Genomic DNA, 11,491 nt, shown 5'->3' with positions numbered 1-11,491 from the left:
CTAGATATTTTTCAAGACACTTCTATACAGCTTTAAGTGACATATAAAGGCTTAACTGGGTTAATTAGGTTAACCAGGCAGGTTAGGGTAATTAGGCAAGTATTTGTATAATGATGGTTTGTTCTGTAGACTATCAAAAAATGTACCTTAAAGGGTCTAATAATTTAGTGCCTTAAAATGTTTCCTTGTTTGTTTGTTTTTTTTTATTAAAAACTGCTTTTATTCTAGCCAAAATAAAACAAATAAGACTTTCTCTAGAAGAAAAAATATTATCAGACATACTGTGAAAATTGTCTTGCTCTGTTAAACATCATTTGGAAAATATTTAAAAAAAGAAATAAAATTCAAAGGGGGGCTAATAATTCTGACATCAACTGTATAAATATATACACATACAAAGGCATAAAGTGCTAGGAAGAACCAAAAATAATCAGGCAATTAACCTTATTCTACAATTCTGTAGTATATTTCTTTTTCTGCAATTGTTCTTCAGATTAAGTTGCCTAGGGGGGAAATGACTAGAAATAATAAACTAAAATAAATGCTCAAGCTACTCTCTCTTGTGTATTCATGACAAAACATTCATTCATTTATCTATTCATTTCCTTCGGCTTAGTGTAACTGATTGTCTGGACTGCCTATTTTGTGCACTTCAAAAATGAATCTGACATCATTACATGCCATTTTGGCATTCATTGATGTTAAAGTTATTTAAATTCATCTAAAATATAATCAATTAATTTAGTCCTTAAAGAAGTTATTTCTTCGCAAACAGAGTATATAAGTTTATGGATAATGCCCAAGAAATTTTAGAATTGTTATCTTTATTTTCCAAGAAACTGACCACTTTAGATGGATGTTCTTACTGTATGAGGCCTTTTTATTTATTAGTAATTAATATTGATATATATTAACATCACTTTTTTAAAATTAGTTACCATTTTTTTACGCAGAAATATTTGTTTATCATTTCTCATTGCTATTATGCTAACACAACTGAGGGATATAACAAAAACAACAAAACAATGAACTTGTCAGTTTTATTGACATTTTGTGAAATGTGTAGTTGTTATACCAGTAAAAACAAGCAATTTCATACTTTCTTCAACACTCATTCGCATCATTTAATCTCTACATAACTTCACATAGCATATTAAAAATGCTGGGTTGACATAATCTAATGTTGGGTAAAAAAAATGGAAAAATTGGTTTAATTTTTTTTTTTTTTCAATTAAATAAAAATAAAAATTTTGTATACATATTTTGCTCAACATTGTTTTATGGCAACCCAGCATTTTTTTCAGAATGTATATTATTATTGTTCTAGTTTTAAAAGAAAATAGTTTAGGATTTAAAGCAAATGATTAGACATCTCAAGCGCAAAAATATCATGCCGTCATAAAACAATAATGAAAAGAATGATCACAAAGATACTGAGCTCAATTAAGAAACATTGAAATCCTTCTTATGAGCAGACAGATTTAGTCACTAAATATTACTGTCATCAATGATTTGGATGGTTTTCTTGACCCAGTTCAGCTTAGGTTCCACACAGAGCCGCAAACCCTTCTGTGTGACAAAACTGTTAGAAGGAAGAGAGTTCAGTTACTCCAGAGAAAACTTAATGAATTCCCATTAACCATGATGGTACATTTCACAACTAAAGTTTATTGCAATCATTTGCATCTTTCCTTCATTACTCCAGGCATAGTGCAGTCCACTCTTGTCAGACTGTAGGAATTAATTTTACTCAGGGGGATTTTTCTTTTGAAAAAATTATAACAGCAATCAGTTCCAGTGGAATCTGTGTTGAAAAAAATATCTGATTAACTTGAGTAAGTTAGACGACTATAAAGTGTTATATATTAAATACCATTGAATAAACGTAAAACTAGTGTAACTTACGGTTTCCTGTAGTTGAACAAAAAGAAAAAGAAAAACACAAGCACGATAATGACGCATAGCTGCAGATTCAGCGAGATAGCTCTGATATCAACAGGATAATACTAAAAAACCTTGTTGGGAAGTCATAGTGAACTGTCCTGATGCACAAAGTATTTTGTTTAGGAGCTGATCAGAGCCACTGAGAGAAATATCGACTATAATCTTGATCGCGTGGAGCATCGCTGTAGATCCAGTAAGTCAGTGTCAAGAACAAGATCTCTTAAGCACATTTTCTATTAACTTGTGTATTAAAGCAGGCTATTCCTCATTAAACTAATAGAATTCTGGTATTTTTGCTAAAATAGGCTGCTGGGTGCATACCCTGCAAAAGGTAAAAAGAAAAAGAGTAAATAAATAAAAATGTTAAAATAAAAAATTAAATTTGAAAAAATATATTTTTAATTTTTTAATTTTTATTATTATTTCACCAATTTTTGGTATAATATAATATAATATAAAATACTCATTTTAAACATCTAAACATGCTTTAAGTGAAGTTTATTCATAAACTAATTCCGAGAGGATCACGTGATTATGATTGAACACAGCTGGTTCTGCATTAGCATGCATGATCCACCAATCAGGCCATTCCTAACCCACTATAAAGAGCCAGGGTTTTCTCACTACAGTCATCTTCGATTTGAAGAATCCCCCCTTCCACCCCTACCTCTTCACCTTTCCCTCCATAGGGCAGCACGGTGGCCCAGTGACTAGCACTGTCGCCTCACAGCAAGAACGTCACCGGTTCTAGTCCTTTAACAGGCCGGTGGTTGTTTCTGTGTGTAGTTTGCATGTTCTTCCCGTGCTTGCATGGGTTTTCCCCGGGTCCTCCGGTTTCCTCCCACATTCCAAAAACATGCACAACAAGTAAATTGATCAATCTAAATTTTGCACCACAGTTAATCTCTCACCCTGCAGCATATATTTTCATAGCATTCAATTTTAGTCATCAGTTTTGATCAAAGGGGGAGTTGTCGAGATCTACCTGAGCTCAAGGCTCCCCTATCGCCCATCAAACGGGAGGGAGCCCAGGGCTCAAGAACCTTTGAGCTCAGGGCTCTCTCCCGGGACAGCATGCCAAACTTGCTTATAATCAATCATCAGCTAAGTGCGAACTCTTGAAAGCTCCTCGGCACATAGGATAAATTTATATTAGTCTATAAACTGCTGTAGAATGCGATTATTGTAAATCATTTCAGATAAAAGACAGTAAATGTTTTATTTACCCTGAAATACATTTAAAAATATGTTTTGGTAAATATTGATTTTAATTCATAAAATACTGGTGGGTCATAAACAGTAATCTGTGGAGTTATTTATTCCTAAATATCTAAAATCTCAGTCTGTCTCTCTCTAACTCTGCATTCCCTGTCACAAACTTCCTGAAACTATGTGAAGCCTACAAAAGTCATGTGATGATTGAGCATTTTTTGGCTTCTGTTGTTGCTCTCTCTCTCTGTCCACGGCTCTGGTGCTGATGTACTTTGTTCAGACTGAAACATGATGTCTGGGTGGAAAAGAGAAAGCCAACAGAATTTCGGTGATGCAATCTCACTACTACAAAGGTTCATCTATACCAGTGGGAAAAATATTTGCATAGTCTTAAGGCAAGATGTACAATATTTTTTATTTACTTATTGCTTGTAGTGACACAAAAAAGCAAGCATGTGTTATTCAACAACCGAACAAAACTGCTACACAGACATAATCAGAAAAGATTTAGATTTTATGTGTTCAACTCAGGGGGGTGACTCAGTGGTTAGCACTGTTGCCTCACAGCCAGAAGGTCACTGTTATGAGTCCTGGCTGGGTCAGGTCAGTTGGCATTTCTGTGTGGAGTTTGCATATTCTCCCAGTGTTTGTGTGGGTTTCCTCCAGGTGCTCTGGTATCCCACAGTCTAAAGACGTGCTATGTGTGTGAATGAGTGTGTTTGGATGTTTCCCAGTGATGGGTTGCAGCTGGAAGGGCATCCGCTGTTTAAAACATATGCTGGATAAGTTGGTGGTTCATTCCTCTGTGGTGATCCCTGATGAATAAAGGCACTAAGCCAAATTGAATGAATGAATGTGTTCAACTCAAACAGCAAATGATGTTGAGAAAACAAATGGACAGTTCACACATAATTGAGAATTTCCTCACCATTTGCTCACACTAAACTTTTTTTCTTCTGTTTCTTCTGTTGAGCACAAAAGAAGATATTTTAAAGAGTGTTGATACAAAACAGCTATTGACATCCAAGTAAGAGCAAAAACTACGGACGTCAATGGCTGCTTTTTTCTCAACATTCATTCCTTTGTGTTCAACAGCAGAAATAAATGTAAATATTTGAAACAAGTGGAGGGTGAATACATGATGACAAATCTTTAACTTTTAGGTGAACTGGAACTTTCAATATAAGGTATCACGCATTCTGCATTTATATGCTCAAACAAAGATCAAAAAAAAAAAAAAAAAAAAAAGCTTCCATTAACAGCATCTGTGGATCAGATCCTTTCTAAAGTAACATGCTGTACAAACCAATTTTCATTTGTAGACTGGTCTATATTGCAATGCTCTTCTAGCTGGGCAGCCACCATGTGCAATCAAATCCCTGCAAATGCACCCTAATCATTGGGCTTTCTATGCCATTTTATGTATTTAATGATGTAATGGAGAGAATTTCAGAAAAGTGGATATTAAGCAGTGTATCAGTTGATATGAAAAGCTTGTATTAGCTTATCTTATTTGTCACTAACAGTAAAATTCAATTCATGTTTATTTCTAGAGCACTTTTACAATGTAGATTGTGTCAAAGCAGCTTAACATAGAAGTTCTAGTAGTATTGAAAATGATATCTGGACTCTTTGAAGCAAATCATTCCATTTTTATTTTTACACATTTTGATTTCGGTCTCAGTATACTTCATGGGACAGAGAAGCTTCATTTCATGCAGATAGAGAACTCAATCAACTGACTTGACAAAATGAAGAATTCAACTTAGATGCAAAGGCCACTAAATGCCATCTGAAATGTTCTTCTAAAACTAGCATTTTTTTCTTAGGCTCTGTGTAGGTTCAACAATCTCACTTTTATGGCAAGAAAAGGTCATTTTCAAGGGCTTTAAAGATAATTAACTGACCATTAGCATAGGAGGCTGAAAACATTAGAAGAACATTTCAGATGGCACTGAGATTTTTTTTGTATCTGAACTCTTTAAATGTACCTTATGTAAAGCATTTTTATTGTTTTATTTTGTTTTTGTTTTGTTTTTTTACAAACAAAAAAACTCTTTTGAGCAAGTTATGAAATGAAGATATACTGTGAGTAAATGTAGTGAATTTGTTTTCTCATTTGTTATTCTGACCTTGTCATTTTCTGAGAAAATAAAATGCTCTAAATTACAATATTTGTGATTTTTAATTTCTGAAGAAATGCATGTAATGTTAAACTTTTATAGAATAATATTTTATTCAAAGCCTTGCCTAATAAATCCAGGCACATTTTCAAGTGGTCTATTCATTAGTATATGTATTTTTAGCAGTTCTAGTTTTATTGCGTTTGTGTCAGCAGATGGCGATGTTTTTTTCAGTCAAGCCAACTCAACTGTGTGACTGTCGAGTTTGTCAGTGTCTCGTTTTAACATGGTGAGTACGCAAGCCCACATCTCAACCAAACAAACGGTTAGTGGTCAACAAGGAATATTTTGGTTTCAGCAAATTACTTTTGCAGTGTCAAAAAGCTTAAAAACGATAGTATTTTATAGTAAATAGCCTACTCGTGTCGCCTAGAAGAGTACACTTTTAAATATTTGATAGCGATGTAAAGGACATTGCCTCCTGCCACAGGAAATGTAGCTGCTAAGTTTACGGCCATAAAGCGTCCAACCACACTTTCTCATCCGCCACGTATAGCTCGGTTTTAACATCTATGAAACTTTCGCATAGGTGTGAAAATAGAGCCATTAAATGACAAGCCCACCAACACCAAGTTACGCTGCCCTTCTAATCATTTAAGGTATGAAGGCTCACACTTACTGTACTATATTTTAAACAGTTGTCAAGAAGTTTTAATAAAGTTAACAGTCATGGCTTATTGCTTTTTACATTTTACAAAAAAGCCAATAGGAAAAAAAATGCAATTAAATAATTGTAGGCTACATTATGTTAATCAGATTTTTCACACTTCAAAAGTTCACACTTATATGATGATTGATTATAAAGTGTGTTCGGCTTTGCTGTCCTGGGAGAGAACCCTGAGCTCATAAGATCCTCAAGCCTGGGGCTCCCTTCCGTTTGCAGGGCGAAGTAGATCTCGGTGAACTCTCCCATTATTTAGGGCTGAGAGAGGGGTCTGGATGCAGACCTGGTGCAGTGCAATCTGAGCTGCATCCAATGGTTTTTATGCGCTCACCTAACCACCCCTAACCCTACCCGTCACAGTGATGTCACTCACTCCATTGAGTGCATTGTGTCTGACATTGCATTGCTGAGGGATGCAGTCAAGCTTGCATCAAAAAGGCTGCATCCAGATACTGTTGAGGGCTGATGATAGTTTATAAATTGCTATATAGAGATATACTGGCTAAGAGATCGACTATTTTGCTAATTTATATTGATCAATTCACTTGACACGTTTTTGGAATGTGGGAGGAAACCACAGAACCTGGGGGAAACTTGTTGATCCAATAACCATTAAATTCAAATGCAAATATAAATACAAATGTGAATGTTTTCTATGGTGCTTTACTCTTTTTCCCCTCATCAAACTACTTTAGAGAGTTCTGGGGTCTGCTGTTTTACCAAGATTGACTCAAATGATTTCTGGTCTCACCACTATAACATGTTTACTCTGGGTTTTGGCACAATTACAAATCTATTTCTTCTTACGACTATTAACATTATGAATTCACAATAATGACCCCCCAAAAAAGTTAAATGTTGTCAGTCCACAACAGCTTTGTATAGTCAACAAGTTAGGCTCTGCTTGCTTTAATAAATTTAGTGTAGATGTGCAGTCTGTCAGGTGATCTTTTATAAAATTGTTTACCAATTTAAACAGGTTGTCTTTATTATTATCACTTAAGATCAAGCTCACGTAGAAAGGTGTGGCTGTGTAATAAAAGAAGTGTACGTGGATAATAGATTTCCTGGGTGAAAGATTTCAAGTTGTAAAATTGAAAAGTGTAATGAGTAGAAATACTTTTTTCAGTAATAAATACTGGAACCTCAAGGTTTCAGTTCAAAGTTTTTCTTTTTTTTCTGACTGCAGTATGTCACACTATGGTTAGTCAAAGCAAAAGATTCTCTCTTTAAAAGATTTTTAGTAGTGTGTTCAGGACACTGTATAGTAGTCCATTTATGTAAGCGAGTATGGCTGATTAAAGTAAACAGTCAAATATAATACTCAATATGTTTTCATACAGTGGACTAAAACAATCAGGAATCTGCTGTAGAGAGTCTGAGAATATAGTGAAGTTCAAATTTACATGAACGGGAAACTATCGGCTGTTGTTGATGCCAACAAACCAACATATTGAAATTTGATTGCAATGATGGTTCAGTAAATATTGTCTTATAGTTGCCAATCTTATTTTTGATATAAAATACTACAAACTGAATCCATCTATCAATCAAAACTATATGACATTATCAACATTATAGTTCTTGTGATAATGTGAGAAGTCTGAATATTTTAGATTTGTCTATATAGTCTACGACACATGCATATATTTATATAAATACACTGTAAAAAAAAAAATAATCTGTTAATGACCAGTTTCCATATTTTGTGATTAACAAGTGTTCAGTTTATTTACATATGAATTCTATTATGGTACCTTTATCTCTGCGGTGTTGACTTCTGATGTTGAAAATTCAATTTAACAAAGTGACTTTTATAAATACAGAAATAAGTCTGTAAAATAACAAAATGTACTGGCAGCTTATTCCAATAGATCACTTTAAACTATTAAAAATGTGAATAAAATATCTTTTTTAAACTTTTCAAAGTTAAAAGTTGTCAGAAAAAACAAGGTCCCATAATACAATTAGAAAGCATAAATAAATGTGGAAAAACTAAAAAATGATAAAAATACGAGGATAAAAGATTTACTGGCTGAAAGATTTCAAGGTGTAAAATGAGTGTAAGGAGTAGAAATACTTTTTTCAGTAATAAATACTGGAATCTCAAGGTTTCAGTCCAAAGTTTATTAGCAAAAACTGGTAATTTACTAATATGTTTTACAGTGCATGCTAGGTTTATTTAAAAACACTTTAGAAGTAAATCACAACAACTCATCAGAAGGCTTTTTTATGTTTTTATAGTCTTTATTACATTACAAATAATCATAAAGTGCGAAAAAAAAATGTTATATAGAAGCAAAGGTCAAAATTTTTTTTAGCCTACATTTCTAAAATGAGGCAAATCACACATTCATCTAAATATATTGTTTTATAGTGCAGGTAAAGATAGAAACAATTAAGTATTTACAGCAAAATGTTAAGGAAATACTAATTTCAAAAAGAAAGCATTATCTAGTTACTCATCGCTGTAATTAAAAAGAAAAAGACAGGAGGAAGATCACAGAGCTAATTTTTCTCTTAAAAACAAATGATTGATGATCATCACTACAGCTGAAAGCCTTAAATATTGCGGTCATCAATGATTTGGATGGTTTTCTTGACCCAGTTCAGCTTAGGTTCCACACAGAGCCGCAAACCCTTCTGTGTGACAAAACTGTAAGAAGGAAGAGAGTTCAGTTACTCCACAGAGAAAACTTAATGAATTCCCATTAACCATGATGGTACATTTCACAACTAAAGTTTATTGCAATCATTTGCATCTTTCCTTCACAAGAATAGAAATGGATATTAAAACATAAGCAGAGGTAAAACTCACATGACTCCAGGCAGAGTGCAGTCCACTCTTGTCGGATTGTAGGAATTAATTTTACTCGGGTGGATTTTTCTTTTGAAAAAAGTAAAACAGCATGCATCTGGTGTATTGGCATCTGTATTAAAACAAACAAACAAAACTTGAATAATGAGCCACTTATAAACCATAGACAAAATGTAAAAAAAAAAAACAAATAAATTTGAAAAACGAATAAAATAAAAATGAGATTAGATAAAGTTTCACCTTTTCACTCTGGTAAATGAGACAATAACTGTTTTATACATTAATCCACATCCCTGAACAAATGCAATAATAAGGTTTAATGTGACTTACGGTTGCCCATTACATCAGCCTGGAGGAATGTGATGGCCAGAAGTCCAACGAGCAGATAGACACAATAATGACCCATAGCTGCAGATCCTGATTCTCAAGAAGATGCTGATAATGACAGAATAAATGCATGTCCTAAATCTCACCATGAGCTATAAAGGTAAAAGAGGAGGGGGTGAGTGTGGTTTTGGTAGGGGAGGGAGGTTAGAGGTAACAAAATATTCCATTGCGAATCATAACTGAGAGAAAAAAAAACAACTTACAGGAAACATGTCTTGTGGTTATTTCAATGCATTTCATCTATGACTCGCCTTATTCTTAGACTAGTTTATTCACGCTGATAAATAAAGAGACAGCAGGCCATCAATATTTACAACCATTTATTTGTTTATCATCTGTACAGACACAACAAAGCAAAGGCAGCATCGTTTAATAAAAGACAAACACGAGACATGATCAAGCTGTGTGATTTCATGCACAGTTTGCACTTGAATGCTCATACAGTGAGCATATGGACCCATAAAATCTGGTATTAAACGGTTTTGATGAGCATACATATACATGTATCGACTATGGTCTTCTAACCCGCTTCAATTACGACATGAGCAAATCACTAACATAAATACAATAAGTCACAATACATTACTGCGTTAATCAACATTTCCTGTGCTCTTGGACAACATGATCTGTTTTTGACTGTGCACACGCAAGTTTTCACAACATAACATGAAGTTAATTGTATGAACAAGTCAGCTTCGTCATTACGGTTGAAGAGATGGTTCACCTAAAAAAATTAAAAATAAATCCTCTGTCTGCTCATACACTGCCGAATCTCTTTTAAAATGTAAGTTGATTTCCATAGTAGGAACAAAAATACTACGGAAGTCAAGTTTTTTTTTTTTTTTTCAACTTCCTTCAGTATATCTTCCTTTGTGTTTAACTCAAACAGGTGTGGAAAATAAGTGGAGGACGAATAATGATGATTTTCATTTTTGGGTGAAATCCCTTTAAGATTGTCTTCACTGCTTACTGAATATGAAGTCAACAACAGGGATCCGTTCTTCGTATGTGGATTACTTAATTAGCTGGATTTGGTTACTGATGATTTGACATGATCCAGGATAGTTTCATTCTTTAAAACTCATCATGTAAACAGGATTAGATCAGGTTATTTCAAGCAAAGGTAATGCTAAAAGCCCGTACCGAATGCTGATATTTTCTTACAGTAGTAAACTTTAGATTAGATACACTTGGAGAAAAAAATGCATATACACATTTATAATAATAAATAATATTTAATATTAAATAATTATTGATTATGTGTTTATATACATACAAGTAAAAATATATATATATATATATACACACACATATATATATATATATATATATATATAAATATAATTTGCACAATGAAAAAAAAAATGTTAATCTGCAATTGAGGATCGATTTGTAATTGTAATTGAGGATCGACAGATCTGTCCTTCACAACACACAGCGCAGCGATCTCAGATCAGTTCATCCAGACATTTCAATCTGATTTCCGAACTTTTTTAAAGAACCAAATTAGCCAGAGATCAGTTATCAAGATCAAAAGATCCAGGAAATGTCAAATCATCTTAGATAATTTAAGCGAGGTACAAAGAACAGACCCCAGGACACAAAAATGTTTTTTTTTTTTTTGAATTACAAAGATTTGGAATTTAACATATATTTTTTATTAAATAAATCAAACCCATTAATTAATCGAGTTCTCATCACAGTTCATTTTTAAAATAGCTGTAAAGAATCAGTCTATTAAGTTGAGGGCAACGAAAAACTAGAGATGGATTATTCAAACAGCCAAGAATGCATAAGGAACTCCGGGACTTGAACTACAAACAAAACACGAAACAGCAGAGAGAACATTAAAGACAGTGAAAAACTATCAAGAGGAAAAAATGTGCAAAGCAGCTTATTGCAGTATAGTGTGGTTTAAACCACAAAAAAGGTGGGAGGTTTTCCTTCGATCACAGTGATCAAAAAAGCAGCAAAATCTCACCACATTATCTTGATAATATCTGAACATAGACTCAATATAAGGGTTTACAACATACACATGCATTCAAATAGTCTTTGGAGTGATTTCATAGATTATTTATGCATTCAACAGCATATGGGTCAAAGATATATAGAGTTAAAGTCTGAATTATTAGCCCCCCTGTTTATTTCCCTTCCTAATTTCTGTTTAACACAGAGAAGACTTTTTTCAACACATTTCTAGACATAATAGTTTTAATAACTTAATAACTATAAAAATAATTTCTAATAACGGATTTATTTTACCTTGTATATATAAATAAT

At 33.4% G+C, this 11,491-nt stretch overlaps 2 protein-coding genes across 3 annotated transcripts in view; both read right to left on the bottom strand.

The window, feature by feature from the left end:
• The window catches only part of esyt2b (extended synaptotagmin-like protein 2b), an 846,120-nt gene that overhangs the window by 473,806 nt on the left and 360,823 nt on the right, over positions 1 to 11,491 (bottom strand). The gene's annotated exons all lie outside the window — the stretch shown is intronic.
• On the bottom strand, positions 8,112 to 9,276 carry ccl36.1 (chemokine (C-C motif) ligand 36, duplicate 1). The gene is made up of 3 exons (NM_001386746.1): positions 9,152 to 9,276; positions 8,822 to 8,933; positions 8,112 to 8,659 (listed from the first exon to the last, which is right to left on the bottom strand). The coding sequence occupies exons 1-3, from the start codon at positions 9,225 to 9,227 to the stop codon at positions 8,566 to 8,568; spliced, it is 282 nt and encodes a 93-aa protein (NP_001373675.1). The 5' UTR covers positions 9,228 to 9,276; the 3' UTR covers positions 8,112 to 8,565.

Source organism: Danio rerio, chromosome 7 (genome assembly GCF_052040795.2).
Source record: "Danio rerio strain M-AB ecotype USA chromosome 7, GRCz13ab, whole genome shotgun sequence".
Classification (NCBI taxonomy): domain Eukaryota; kingdom Metazoa; phylum Chordata; class Actinopteri; order Cypriniformes; family Danionidae; genus Danio; species Danio rerio.
The sequence above is the reverse complement of the archived record's forward strand: the minus strand, read 5'-3'. Positions and strand labels throughout refer to the sequence as shown.

Excerpts from the sequence above, each read along its gene's own strand:
- ccl36.1 (NM_001386746.1), bottom strand. The coding sequence starts at position 9,227 with ATGGGTCATTATTGTGTCTATCTGCTCGTTGGACTTCTGGCCATCACA. Across the intron at positions 8,934-9,151 it reads GGCTGATGTAATGGGCAACC|ATGCCAATACACCAGATGCA; the intron begins GTAAGTCACATT and ends GTTTTAATACAG. Across the intron at positions 8,660-8,821 it reads TGCACTCTGCCTGGAGTCAT|TTTTGTCACACAGAAGGGTT; the intron begins GTGAGTTTTACC and ends TCCTTCTTACAG.